At 38.7% G+C, this 15,068-nt stretch overlaps 1 protein-coding gene across 2 annotated transcripts in view; it reads left to right on the top strand.

Moving 5' to 3' along the window:
- Positions 1–9,402, top strand: part of APC7 (tetratricopeptide repeat (TPR)-containing protein) — a 74,304-nt gene extending 64,902 nt beyond the window's left edge. For both annotated transcript variants that reach the window (XM_087672525.1, XM_087672516.1), the window contains exons 17-20: positions 1,368–1,597; positions 8,275–8,335; positions 8,411–8,523; positions 8,895–9,402. In XM_087672525.1, coding sequence (XP_087528651.1) covers positions 1,368–1,597; positions 8,275–8,335; positions 8,411–8,494 — 375 coding nt within the window. In that variant the 3' untranslated portion in view covers positions 8,495–8,523; positions 8,895–9,402. The remainder of the gene's footprint in view (positions 1–1,367; positions 1,598–8,274; positions 8,336–8,410; positions 8,524–8,894) is intronic.
- The last annotated feature ends 5,666 nt before the right edge of the window (positions 9,403–15,068 follow it).

Raw genomic sequence — 15,068 nt, 5'->3', positions numbered from 1 at the left:
GACTCGTAACCTTCTGAATTAGTGAGAAAACCCCTCTAGTTGATGTTGATCTATTTTATCTCTGAGGCAAGAATGAAGACTGGCACATACTGAATGATGTAAGTAGGAGTACCTTACCACAGAAGGCTAAAAGGCTTGGAAAATATATCTTTTAAGAAAGGCATGACATTTGTTGTTGCCGTGAAAAGTGAAACACATTCTTTCAAACGTTTTTAAGGTTTTCTAAATATTTTCATAACCAAGTGTACACATGATAAGAAATGTGCCACATAGCATGGAAAATGTGTTGTGATTAGGACCAACTTTTGAGATCCTGCTTTGTGTACATGCCACAACATGTGCATACCACCTGTGATTAGGACCTACTTATAAAGTCCCACTTTGTGTCCATGCAAGAACATGTGCATAACACCTTTTTTCCCTATCTTGCAAAGATTCAGACATTCTGGGGAAGTACAATTTTCAAGAAATCTATCATCCAGCTACCATTAGCACATTACATTATCCACAAGATCAATCTAAAGTGTTGAGGAAACCCCAAGTCTTTTCCAATTATAGTCCCACTTTGTGTCCGTGCAAGAGCATGTGCACACCATCATTGTTCCCTATCTTGCAACATTCAAACATCCTGGGGGGGTAAATTTTCAAGAAATCTAGCATCCAGCTACTATTAGCACATTGTCCACAAGGTCAATTTAAAGTGTCCAGGATATCCCAACTCATCTCCAATCAAGAAGAGGAGCGTAATTGTCTGCACATCCACTCTGGAGAATTTTAAGCTGGCAACGTGAAATCTATGAAGAACAGTCTCATTGCAGCATTGGCAACATGATGGCCATATATCTGCGGCTCGGTCTAGATTCAAGCATATATGTCTTGGTATTTGATTTGGAAATATAAGATACACAAGTTGACTATAAGATAATAGCTGTTCCTTGCCCAATGGAGTTTGGTTTTGACTTCACGATTGAGAACCCCATGGACGCTCTCTTCACTCTATGCCTGTTCGGGTAATGGTAATGATGACAGGGGATGGAGAAGGGTTGGCATAGGAAGTTGGGGATCTCTTTTAGAGTAGGTGGATGGAGCGAGGAGAGTGACAAGGTAATCTGCAAGGAGGAAAACGAGGTGAGGCGGCTTGATGCTTGAACTCAGACCACGACCCTCTTCTTCTTCAATCTCCCCCCCCCTCTCTCTCTCTCTCTCACTTCCCCTCTCTAACTCGCTTCTCTCTCTATCTCTCTCTCACCCTTCCTTTGAATTTATCAACATCTTTTAAGTATTTTCACAGCCTTGTATTTGTCAAGAGTTTTTGATGCTTTTATTTATGTGATAATTTTTTAAAAGATGACATTTTTCTGTGACAGGCTAGGAAGTTTTATGAGTCTGCTTTGCGCCTTGAGCCAGGATATCTTGGAGCTGTTTTAGCTCTAGCAGATCTGCATGTTGTTGATGGGCGAAATGCTGATGCTATCACCTTGTTACAAAGGTATCTGAAAAATTGGGCTGATGATGCTCTTCATACAAAACTTGCTCAGATTCTTGCTGCTACCGGCAAGGTTGGCGAATCTCTCTCACATTTTCAGGTTGCTTTAAGGTCAATCTCTCTCTCTCTCTCTCTCTCTCTCTCTCTCTCTCTCTCACGCTGCCCCCCCACCTTTTTTTTTCCATAATCTGTCTGTCTGTCTGAGTGTTTAATATATTGTATACGAATCAAGCATAGATAAGGCTGTCTGGCCAACTTGTAGGTCCTGTATAATTGATGTCATTAAACCTCAAGGAGAGGCCAATGAACCACTCTCATATCCTTGACTACCTAAAGCCATGGTAATCTGTCTGTCTGTCTCAGTGTTTAATATATTGTATACGAATCAAGCATAGACAAGGCTGTCTGGCCAACTTGTAGGTCCCATATAATTGACATCATTAAACCTCAGGGGGAGGCCAATGTACCACTCTCATATCCTTGACTACCTAAAGCCATGGTTGAAGCTTCTTTTTGGCAATCACCCTAGCTGCTCCTCAAGAAGAAGTTGCCAGTAGTAATTGCTGAATCCTTGCCGCATCTAAAAAGATGCTCAATGCAGCATCAAATATGAAGGCATCTCTTGTGAACCATATATGCTATAATCACCACTTTTGTAAAAACTAGAAAATGACCTTATGTTCTACTTCCGAAGGCCCTCCTAGAAAGCATCCAAAGATCCAATCTTTAGGCTTCAAACTTTGATGCATTATGACCTGCCACACAGCAGATAGATATAAAACCATACCCTCTGGGCTATTGGGCACGAGTTGCATAAGTTACCTTCCAAGCTGCTGGGCATGACTTGCATAAATGCAACAAAGTCTCCACGCAAGTTGTATAGAAGACACAATGACCACGGCTTAACATACTTTTGCTAAGTTGATCACAAGTTGATAATACTCCCAGCAGAAGTCTTCACATGAAAAGGTATCTTTGAAGTCCAGACATTCAGCATTGTGGTTTTCCACCACTATCATACTGGATGTTTGAACTTCAAGTTTTATTTGCTTTGTGAGTCACCCAATGCTTATCTTACGCCATGTTATGAACTGCATTGGCAAATCTATGAGTAAGGGCTTCTGAATCCTGAAATGTCTAATCACTCTATGGTTTTTGATCATCAAGGAGAGGAATGGGGGCCTAGAGTCCAAACACGTTTAATCAAATACTCATAAAGCAGCTGATAAACTTTAGGCACCTTACCTTTCTCTTCCTCTTTTTTTGGCTCCCCTTGAAGAATGGATTAATGAATTGAAATATTTACAAAGGGCCTTCTGGCCAACCAAGCTGATTCAAAGACAGTTAGAAAACAACAAATGGAGGCAAAAGGCTAGCAAAAACATAGTGATAGAATGACAGGAGAAAGAAATCATGAAGCCGGGAGAACTGAGGTGGTTCAGATGATATCCATCCATGGAGCAGCCACTTCTCTAAGGCTTGCATCAGCACAAACCATGAAACTAACTTGCCAGAAAGACCAGTCCAATGCAAAAATGAAAGTGGCCCATGTTGAGTTGTCACCAAAGTTCATACTTGGGAAATGAAACGCGAAACTTTTCTAGCAACTGGGCATGAAATAAAGAGATGCGCAGGAGTCTCATCACATGTAGTATAGAAGGCACATCTATCATTGGAGATCTTGTATATTACATGCGATGAGTAGGAGTCTCATCACATATGTAGCATAGAAGACACATCTACCATTGGTGATCTTGTGACAATGCGACATATACCTTGTGGAAGACCCTCAATAAGAAGCTCCTATTAAAAACTTTTCCTTGGTAGGGAGGCTTAGACCTCCAAAATTGAAGCATGCGATCAATGCCACGTAACTTTGCAATCTTGATAAGATCAAAATTTATTTTGTGAAAAGAAAATTCTATTAATTACACCTCAAAAAAACCCCTTTTCCCTCCCACTGGTGATGCATAGTACAAAGCACAAGAAGCTTTGTAAAGAGTAGCTAAGTACATTACAAACACAATGGTTATGTGAACAATCAATCCGGTGGGCTATAGTGCTAGACCATCTAAGTGGCAAGGTGAAAAAAAGTGCCAGAGTCCCAAGTCCACAAGAAGGCCTCTCTTCTCTTCCTCATTCTTTCAGAGCTGTTGTGCATCATCTCCCATATCTTTATGATAGTGGCAATGAACTTCCATCTGTGATAGTGTCCTTGGGTCCATTATGCTTGGGAGTAATTTGGAGTGTGGATCTTGCTCAAATACTATCCAATGTTTAGGAAATAAAGGTTCTCTTGTACATCCTCATAACCACACGTTGGGCCTCTATCTATGACCCAATCAATAGCTTCCCAATTTGCCACCATGGTCTTTGTTGTGCCATGGCATATCATCCCAAGGGCTCTTCTCCATATCTCTTGAGATTTGGGAGCAATCGCATAGGCAATCTCTATATGTCTTTTTTGGCTCACTACATCCCACACATGCCAATGGGTTCTTTCCATATCCAAGCCAAGTGCTAACTATTAAGCTCATGTGAGCTACAAGACATAGGAAGAGAGATATCTTCTTAGGCCTAGAAATGCCATGTAGCCTCCTTCAAAATAAAATAAGAAGGGGTTGTAGATGCCCTCTCTATGCTAATAGGAGGTAATTGTTAGTTGTGTTGTGATCTTGTGATTCGAATTCTCCTCTCTAGCCTAGTTGTATAGCCAAAGAAGGTAACGTGAGTCAGATGGCGTATCAAGAAATGGATCCCTCCACATCCACTCTCCTAGATCTCATTGTACTCTTTGAAGAGGTTCCCTTTGATAAGCCAAAAATCTCCATCCATCTATTAGGGAGGTGGTTGGGTTTGGGTCAATGTACCACTTCCTTTCACAGTGTGCCACTACTCTAATCCTTTATTTGGAGCATCTAGTGAATGCTCTTTGATCAAAGTACTCTTGTTGGAGGCTACCATCCTCCTCAACCGTAAAAGCGAATGTCCTTTCTTAGCTAGTTGCCATGACCGCTAGAGAAGAGACTTTCCTAGGTGTGAAAAGTGTTTGTATTTGTTCGCCAATTTGGTGGAACTGCCCCCATCAAAGTCTCAATCATAGCTCTGGTTCCCTTGGGACTTTGTAGCCTTTGCCTCTGAATCTCCTACGATAACTTTTGAAATGCAAACCAGTGTTCGATTGATGCATCGACTTGTATGGAAAATCTCCCTTTCTTCTAGGTTCATGCATTTCATGGCTAAGTATGAAACAACCTATAGTGGCTACCTTGTCTTGGAGGCTGAGTACATGGCAGCCTTCATAGCAATAGTGGAATGTGTATGGCTGCATAGATTGTTGGCCGATCTATAGATTTCATTGGAGGGTCCTCTACTCATTCTTTCTGATAGTCAGAGTGCAATTGTAGTAACACGGAATCTTGTGTTTCGTGCTCGCACGAAACACATTGAGATACATTACCATTATGTTAGAGAGAGATGCTATGGAGGAGAGATCAATTTGATGTATATTCCTACACAAGAAAATGTTGCCGACATTTTCACCAAAGCACTACCTCATGAGAATTTTTTGAATTGCCTCATAGGGCAATAACAATAGTAATCAGCCCAAGCTTTGCTATTGTGGCTTGTTGTTTGCCTTCCCATGAAACAAGCCTTGAAAGGGCTAGCAAATCATCATGTAGAGAATAAGCTTGCAAGTGATCAACATTTGGGTGCCAAGAAAACTTTTTAAGCACCACTTTCTAAGAATGGACTAGGTGAGTCAGAAGCATGGAAGCTTCGAGGTGAATAGGCTGATCAACATTAACAATATGCCTGCATAAGGCATGGATCCGAGTATTTCCATGGAGGAGGAATTGGTCTTCAAGAAAGAATCTCTCGATATAGAAACCTAGGGCTGTTGAACGACACATGTAGCTTCAAACAAAGCCCATTGGAGTGCAATCATGTGAGTCTCCACATCTAAAGTAGCTCCAACCCCCATTCTTATCGGTGTACAAATTTGATTCTAAGAGATCGAAGGAATGCCAGATTATTTAGAATCCTTTTTCCAAAGCATAAAGTGGATAAACTTAGTTATGTTTTGCAAACTGGACTTCGAGTACAGGAGGAATGACAAATAATATGAAATCATTGGTACCATGATTGTTTGGGTTGCTTTAAGATGCATATGAAAAGGCCATGCTTGTGATTTGTGATAGATAAACTTGTCAGCAACATGTGTGGAGATTAATTCGAGCAATACGTGTAGAGACTCATTCAAGTAACTTCATAGACAAAAAATTCACCCCCAAGGGATAGGTCGATTCCCTCGTAATACTATCTTCAGTCACTACTTCTCCTTGCTATTGGTCAACCATCCATCTCTCTCTCTCTTTCTCTCTCTCTTTTCATAATAGGTAATTGCATTAATTACGAAAAAAGTACAATATTACATGATTACAAGATGGAGGATGGGTCTAGGCCATTGTGCGTAAACTTGCTTTACAAAAGATTAAATAATTATAAGAGTACAAAAGTTATTGTAAAAGAAGTAGTAGAGATTGCCATATGCCAAGGAGCTAAATCCTCCCTAGGGAAAAGATCAGCATGTTGCACAAGATCTAACTTGCTAGTATAAAAGACCCTTGAGTCTGGCTATGTGTCTCTATACGCTTGTAGTAGAGTCAAATACAAAAGCATTTTGGGTGATCCAATTATGCCAACAACCCCAAAATCTGAAGAAATGGAACAAGGGTCAAGACCTTCATATGTGGCTGCAGTGGGGTGGGATATTTGGCTCTGGGAAAAACCCAATTAAAAGGATGCGCGATAGATCAACAGCCACTTGCCAAATATCTATTAGAAAACAAGCTTAAATTGAATGAAAGTATTTGCATTAGGCCTTTTGGCTAGCCATGAAAATCCTAACAATCACAAATCAAGCCAAAAGGCTACCAAAACATAACACACAAGTATCATGGAGGCGACAGAATAGGAGTAGGGTGAAACAATATCTAGCCAAGGACCAGGCATGTGAGGGAGAACCAAGTTCCTTTTTTCTTCATTATCAACTGGCTACCCTAGTGGTAAGCCCCTTATTTTATCAACCAATTGACCTAGATTCAAATCTTCCTTTTTCTATGCCTATAATAAAGGACCATGGAATGTGGGAGTTGAACCTAAGACCTTATGTTCACCACACGCGCAATGCACATGCAGCGAGTTTTTATAGATTTCTTCAGTGCTAGCTCCAAGTCCAGCTTGCCAAATACTACAATTACAGCAGCACTGCACACCATCCATGAGCCGGACAGCTTACAAAAGATAAGGCAGTCACACTTTGCTGAGCATGGCATCCACCACCCTGTTGCTGTCTCCAATCCCCACTTGCAGCAGATTCGACCGATCATTGCTTGCGGTTGGAGATGAGTACCTCATCTGACTGGGTTTGCTGTCTTCGATCACCCCATGATAGATATGCTTGCCTCGAGGAGAGTACAACATTTCTAGTGATTCCTATTTACAGTTGTTCTGATTTTAAGCATCATTGTTGTTCTCAAGTTGAGACAATGTGGTTAGATGTACTCATTTCTTTGTTCATAGGCAATTCTGACTTTTTTGAGACATAAAATACATCTCTCTCTTTAATAAAAATGAAAATAAAGGGTTCTCAAGTCATTAGTGAAAGATATTTCCGATCTGTTATATGCAAAAAATGCATCCCTAAGGTCACCTTCTTCCTCATCTTTACAAAATCCAAGACATGCTTCGAAAAATGAATCATTCAAATAATTGAATTCATGGATTAAATCCTCAGGATTTTTATCCTCCTTTGCTGAAACCATTAAAGCAACGCAGCAATCGTGGTTTAGAAGAAAGATATGAAAAGAACTGTTTTCTCTCGCTCTTTTTTTTTTCGTAAAAGGTAATTGTATTAATTACGGAAAAAAGGTACAAGATTACATGATTACATGATTACAAGAGACACGAGGGCCCTAGGCCAACGTGTGGGAAATCCCCGTACTAATGCACTAAAAAGGTTACACCAATCATGGCAATGACCCAGAGTTAATTGCCATATGCCAAGGATGCAAATCCTCCTGAGGGAGCAAGTTGGAGTGCCGGATGAGATCTAGCTGCCAATGCAAGAGCCCTTTAAGCCTGGCAATATGTCTCGGTACATTAGAGGCCGAATCAAAGAGAAAAGCATTGCGCGTGGTCCAAATGTGCCAGCATCCCCAGTATTTGAAAAAGTGAAATAAGATCTTCATATGTAACTGTGGCGGTGTGGGGTACTTTGGGCGCACAAAAACCCAATCGAAAGGAGTTAGTGAGGACCCCACCACTGTGCGCCAGATTTGCAACAAGAGTGACCAGATATTCTTGGCGAGCGGGCAAGAAAGAAAACGATGTTGGGCCGATTCCGCAGTAGTGGTACAGAAGAAACAATTGCCATTCGAGATTCGACGCTTGGAAAAGGTCGAGGCAAGAGGAAGACCACCAATCATTACCCGCCAAAGAAAGATCTTGCATTTGAAAGGTGCCTTATTCAGCCAGCCCTCCATTAGCGTTGCCTGCCACCATGACAGCGATTTCCGCAGTCCCAAAACAGTATTAGCTTTCACACCCAGCCATTGGTGATCTTGAATGAGAAGATGATACACCTGATTAGTAGAGGCCTTTTCCAGACTCAGTTCTCTCTCTCTCTCTCTCTCTCTCTCTCTCTCTCTCTCTCTATGAATGCTGCAGATTATTTGCATAATTTTCTTGAAAGCCTAGCTAATATTAAAGTTCTTTGTTTTCAGTATCAATCCACTGAATGAAGCTGCAAAAAAGGGTCTTGACCGTCTTGAAAAGAAAATGAAGGTTGGTTGAATTGTTTTGGTTTTAAATAATTGTAAATATAAACTGTCTACTTTTTCTGAAGGGTTTAGGATGTAGGGTGTGGATCCTGATGCACTTGAGGAAGAAGAAAATGAAGGAGAAGATGTGGATGGTGATCAACAAGATGAAGAATTTTTGTAGCTATTATCAGTTAATCAATGAAGTCCAAGGTTCGCCCATTTCTTCCTGTTTTAAGTTGAATTAAGCAATGGGCCAACATAAAACTGCACATAGCAAGTCCAAAGATATAGCCCTATTTAGTGTGCACCAAATCTAAGGTCTACATTTGTATTGTGAAAGAATGTAATACATTCAGATCTTAGTTGCAAACTAATGAGGGAAGTGCTCCATGTCCGATTGGCAGGTGTTTTGCATCTGTTTCGTGTCTTCTTTATCTGTGTTTTGAGTATGGGTGGTGATTTCTTGTAGTGGGGCACTTTTCTGAAACCTGGGTCTTTTCTGAGCTTTGTAGATTAGCTATAGTACTTCAATTAACACTGACATAGTGCTTCCACTTCTTTCTGGCTTTTTTTTAAAGCAGAAAGGATTGGCAACATGAAGGCATGGATATAGTGAGCCCGTGTCAGGTAAAATGAGGGTGCCATTGTTGGTAAACTCAAAATCGTACCAATATAGTTGAATGACACTACCGAGGTTGCATGTTGAGCTTTGGGGTTGATGAGTCTAGATTGCCTGTCAATACTGTTGTATGGTGAAGAGGACAGCTTTGGTAGAACTTAGTTGCTGCAGCTTGCTTGCATTATTCTTGCAGATGCTTCCGCATATATGCTGCAGCTCTGTGCAGATGTGTTTCTTTTGTAGTGCCGTACTGTCACATGTATAAAGATGCACATGCATGTATGAGTTCACCTGTAAGATAAATCTAAGAAATCAACTGCCAATAACATCTGTTACTCTACTTTTACCCAATCACCTCTTCTAGGAATTCACACAATCAGCAGACCCTTGTAACATTACGTGTCAGTCAGGTGTTATTGGAGAGTGGTACAAACTGTTTCATATGTTGAAATGGGGTTCTCTTGATACAATCTTATGAAGGTTGGTCTAGTCTTGTTGCTGAATTCACAAGTAAATCTTATGAAAAGGCTGTTTTAATTTTGATGTTGAAATTGGCAATTATATAGCAGTTGAAAGTGTTAAGTGGACTTATTACTGCCTCTTGATGCTTGTATAGCGAGGTCAGTGTGATTGGTTGCAGTTAACGTAATGCATGTTGTATTGAAAACTGCAAAAAATTGACTTTTGTGCTTGGAGACTGGTTAACAGCAAGAGAACACACATGAACTTGCGGATGCCATATTTCACTCAAAAGTTTTTTAGATGCAAAATGATATTGGATTAATAATGAATATCACTTACATACAAAATGCCTAGAGTACAATCTGAGATAGAGAAGCCAGATCCAATTTATCCAGCTTACCCAGCATACAAGCCATACTCCAATCCCAGCTTGCCGTGCAGGCTATTTTTCTCTAGTTCACTTGTTTGGTTCTTTAAAAAATAAGCTTATTCCTAGCGTCCCACAGTTCTTGAAGCTGCAGGATTCTTAGTGCTTGAATCCCCATGTGTTTGATTTTCCCGTGTATGAGAGCTTCTCCAAAGATGCAAACCTGCATTTTACTCCCTGAAAGCCAGGTATGGGAGTATATCACACCAAGCTTTAGTAGCCATACATCCATCCGCGAGACTAGATGTATCACTGATCCCTTTGATCCACATACAATTCCCATGTGTCATGCTGCTTTCCTTTAATTTATCTGTTGTGACGAAGGCTCCCATTAGTAATCTCCATGTTAAAGCTTGATATTTAGAGGGTATTTTCAGTGACTATAAGCCTTGAGAACATTCTCAGCCTCTCTTTCTGACATATCTACTCCCCAAGTTTCATTTAATCTTCCTATTTCCACTCTCTTTAATTCTGGCAGCAGTTTCATTGTCTTTGTGTTTAACCCAATTTATGTTTCCTAACTCCCACTTCAGTAGGATCTTGGGATTGAGACCTGGCATTGTCTTCCCATATTGGGTTTAATTTTCCTACAACAAAATCCCAGCTTGGTTTAAAGGATTTGGTTAAAACCCAGATTTGGTTAAAACCCACCTTATTAAGCCTTGCTTTGTTGAAATTACATGGTCGCTATCATCTAGCCATTGCTCAACCTTGCATATTTCCTCTGTCAGTAGTGGTGGAACCTCCCACCTTGGGCAATCTTAACTATTAGACAAAAGACAAAAGAGTGGGTGTGCTGTTGCTACATATTGGAGTGGGCTTAGTGGGCAGTCTTGCATTACTCCCCTTGTGACTCTGAACAAGCCCAAGAGTAAGCTAGTAATTGAAATATATGCATGCGCACCTCTAGCCAGCATGAATAGAATGTTATGTGCCATCAAATTTCATTTTTAGTAAATTTTCATTTATATACTCCTTACTAGTTATGTGAAGAGCCTCTTTGACATCAATTTGTAAAGATAGAAAATTTTGGCTACGCATTGCCACCCATTCTGAAAACATTATTACATTTAGCACATTGTAATGTACCCGCCCTTGATTATGTGGCGGATAATATTGTAGTAGTTGCCTAGAGATTACCTTCCAATCATCGCCACTCATACTCTAATCAAATGATAGGATTTTGTCCGGCTAGTTAACCCTAGGTCTACCTCGCAGGAAAAGCATCTTGTCGTTACTCACGGAGGACCGATTTGAAGGTTTCTAATTGACTTAACAGTCACCTATCAACAACTAGCACACATTCGGAGGTGTCTTTCGAGAGGCTTCTTGTTCGGAAGAAGCGACTGTCATTACCCTTGGTTCATGGACGACAACGCTTTTTTTCAGTAGCAGACTAAGGATTTATGAAATCCCTCGCAGTGCTCTAGTATAGTCGTCGTATCTTTTTCCTAAGATAATTTACAATTCGGGTTTTGAGACGAAACCTTAGGTAAGTCAACGAATCGGCCTTTCGTAGAGCTTCTTTTTAGCGTTTGTTTTTGGGAAAACATCTTGGTTAATCGAGATGACCTTGCCATAGGTTTGCATTCGTTGGGAATCCATCCACTCGCTTTCCTCTATGGAAGTTTTTAGTTATCTAATTACCTACCATATTACGTGAAACATAAAAAAATAGTTTCATTAATTAAAAAGAATCCTTTTATGCATAGTTGTTCGTTTGCGTAATTTACTCACGAACATACAATTAGAATAAAACAAATTCATTGATTACATTTTATAATGTGTGCTCTCTCGTCCATATTGGGAGAAACATTACAATTTCACGTGTTGCCTCTTCTTGCGCATATGTACGACATCGATATTAAATCTATCTATATCTAGCGTTTTCAGGTGTCCCAAGTAGAACTTGGGCCATACAGGAGACCAAGTAGTTTCTAGATACGTAAAGAATTTACTAGCCAGAGCTTCCTTAGCTCTCTATCTACTTAATACGATCCCTATTGGGAGACCTCTCGCCATCAGAGCCAGTCCATGCTTCTGCGGCGGTAAAAACATTCCCTCATAGTATGGGGATTCATCACCTATCCTTGGGAAAGGTATAAGGCTTCTTAATTTTTATTTGTTTCAATACTTAATTCAATCATGATCTAATCTTGAAAATCACAAACAAGATTGGTACCTTCAAGTAATTATGATTTCAATCAATCATGTAACTTTCAAGTGATGATTAATCTAGTAGCAATTGACACTTGAATTTTACATAATGAACTCTTTTCCTTGAAATTTAAATAAGGGTATCTAGATTTTAGGGTCTCTAACTTCGTAGTTTAAGGTTTATTCTTGTAACTAAGTTTCTTGGCTTTAAGTGAGTTTCTTTGAGTTATTTTCAGTTTAAAAAAAAAACTTGTATTAGAGCTTCTAAATTAGAGCTATATCCTTGGCTAGTTTCTTCAGGGTTTTGGTTTTAGTGAATTTGTTTAGAATTCACAAGATTTTTTTTCTATGGAGTTCACATTAAAATTTCTAATGATTTCTCTGGAGTTCTAGGTTTTCATAGTTCCCTTGACGTTTTCTAATCTATAAGATGCTTTAATAATTTACCAAGTGAATTGATCGTAATATTTCTCAAGAGACTTATTTTATTTCTATTGAATTCGGATATAAATTTAAAAAAAAACTTGTGGTATCGCTATTGGTAAAGGGTTGTTATCTGGGCCTGTGACTGTTGGTGACTCTCGTGCTCACAACTACAATTGTTGCTTCCACGTTAGTAGGGTCATTCGCGATTTTCACTTTTGAATTATTTTTCTTTGGGACTATGACAAAAATACGATTTGTAGAAGAAAATGACAATAATACCAGTTGGTAAGGTTGTAAGACTCCACGATGATGATGATGGATATTTCAGGATTGAATGATGTAGGCCTCACGGATGGTTCTTGCCTTGTGGAGAGCAATACTTCTCTCTATAGTAGACAGAATATGGTCGAGTAGAGGTATGTTTTCTAACCAGATTGATAGAATATGATAAAGGTTTCCAATGTTTTCTTTTCTCGGATTAGAGTAGAAGAGGATCATAGATCTTTTGCGTATCTCCTTCCTTGGGTTGAATGGAACGATGTAATGTTTCCATTACTTAGTTTATTTTAATGTGCATATACATTTCAAAGAAAATTGATTTATGTTGCATATTTAAAAAAATACTAGCTCTAATTTTGAAACCCTCATTATGAAGATAATAATTATTATTAACGAGGTATTATATGTCAGTTCATGTAAAAAAAGACTTAGGAGACTCTTCCAAGACTAGCTTATTAAAACCATATTTGTAGTATAGAACAACAAAAAGAACTAGCTTAGCGAATAGTTACTTGGCAGTTAAGTGCACTTGGGTGATAATACTATTGGGACGAGTGTCCTCTCGGGAAGTTTTCTCTACAAGCTAGTGGGAGCTTCTCGCGTGCAACCAACGATATCAACGAAGCCTTTGTATCTCATTGGCAAGTATGCTAAGGCGAAGATGCCAAGGTTGATGCCTTGGTTGTAAGCCTTGAGAGTGACGGCCGTCCGATGATGCGCCACCAGTGCTCTCCCATAGACTCCTAAGTTTTTATCTTCACGCAATAAAAACGGAGCTCCCTCTTTGACGTCATGAATGATGTCATCAAAAGTTCTAAAAGAAAGTGTTCTCTTTGTTATCGATGTCATCCAAAAGCGCTAAAGAAGCTTTAGAGGACCACAATAAGAATCACAATAGATTTATCTTGTAACACCACCAAGATTTTGTTTTATTTTTTAGAGAACCACAATAAAAAAAAGAACACAACTAGCAAAAAATCTTGATGCAACATCATAGAAACAATCTCCCACAGCTTTATCTTGAACAAAATTCATCATTCTCTTTATATTCTTCATAGAATTCATCAACCAACAAAGAGAATACAAAAGAAACACTACTTTGAATGGAAAAATATCACATAGAATTTATCTTCATTATCTTCATAATTTTCTCTCACAATCTCTCATATATAGATGCATTATTTGGCTTAGAATTGGCTATCTTTGACTCTCTCTTTCTCTCAATCAATAGTATATCATATCCTCACTATAATAATCAGTAATCACTCATAATAATAATTTTTTGATCGTGGATCTCTCTTTCAAAAGGTGTGCTTGATATAAAAAGATCACGAGAGCTAGTAGAATGACTCTTCATAACTCATCAATGTCACTTCACTCTAGTCTTCTCTTGAGTCTTCAGCAGCTACTTTCACTTTCTTGAGCTCTTTTGAATTTACATTCACCTCTTTTCAAGGCTAGAAAAATGATCCAAAATCTCACATACATTCCACAGAATACTTACAGAGGCATACATAATAGAATAAAACAGGATCAGAACAAAAATATAAGCTTTACAGAAGCTCAACAGAGCGTTTAAGAAGGTCGACAGAAGGCATCAAAACCACATATTTCATACTAAAACCATTCAAAACTATAAAAAACCATTCAATGAGTTTTTAAATATTCTCAAATTTCATAAATTATTAATTCATGTTTTATATAGAAGAGAAACAAAACAACAAAAGCTAAACAAAACCAAAGAACCTATCAAAACATTATAGAGTCTCACATCTCTACTGAAAATCATCATGAGCTTCAAAAACATAATCAATATAATTCAAAACACTCTCAAGCACTTTTAAAATAACCAGTCATAATTTAAAAGTAATAAAAAATCATTTATTCAGTCCTAAAAAATAACAAAAATCAATAAAAAAACCTAGTCAATTCAGTATTCAACATATTCCCACAATAAGGGAGCGTCCTTGCGACCTAAGAAAAAGGGAATATAAGTTCATTAAACAGCTCAACTTGATTTTCTTTAGTATCTTCAATAAACCATCCAACCACGATTTTGATTGATCACCCGTATCGAAGAAATGATACAACAAAAGAAAAACTCATTTATTCATTAACACATCTTATAATCAATAGAAAAGTATAACAAATTCATAAATGATATAAGAGGTTCTTTAGATTTGTATCTTAAGCTTTTCATCCACCATTACCATCACTAGCAATAGTTGAAAAGAGAGCTCTTGAACAAATCCAATATTCAAGCACCACGAACATATCATATAGAAATTAACACATTACAAACACAACACAACCATATAAATGGCACCTCCAAAAGAGAGATATAATTAAGAAGCATAAAAGATACATCCACATGTATTAGTGAAG

Source organism: Lygodium microphyllum, chromosome 3 (genome assembly GCF_053477565.2).
Source record: "Lygodium microphyllum isolate KBCC chromosome 3, Lygodium_microphyllum_v1.1.10, whole genome shotgun sequence".
Lineage (NCBI taxonomy): Eukaryota > Viridiplantae > Streptophyta > Polypodiopsida > Schizaeales > Lygodiaceae > Lygodium > Lygodium microphyllum.
Note: the sequence above shows the minus strand (reverse complement) of the source record. Positions and strands in the feature narration are given on the sequence as shown.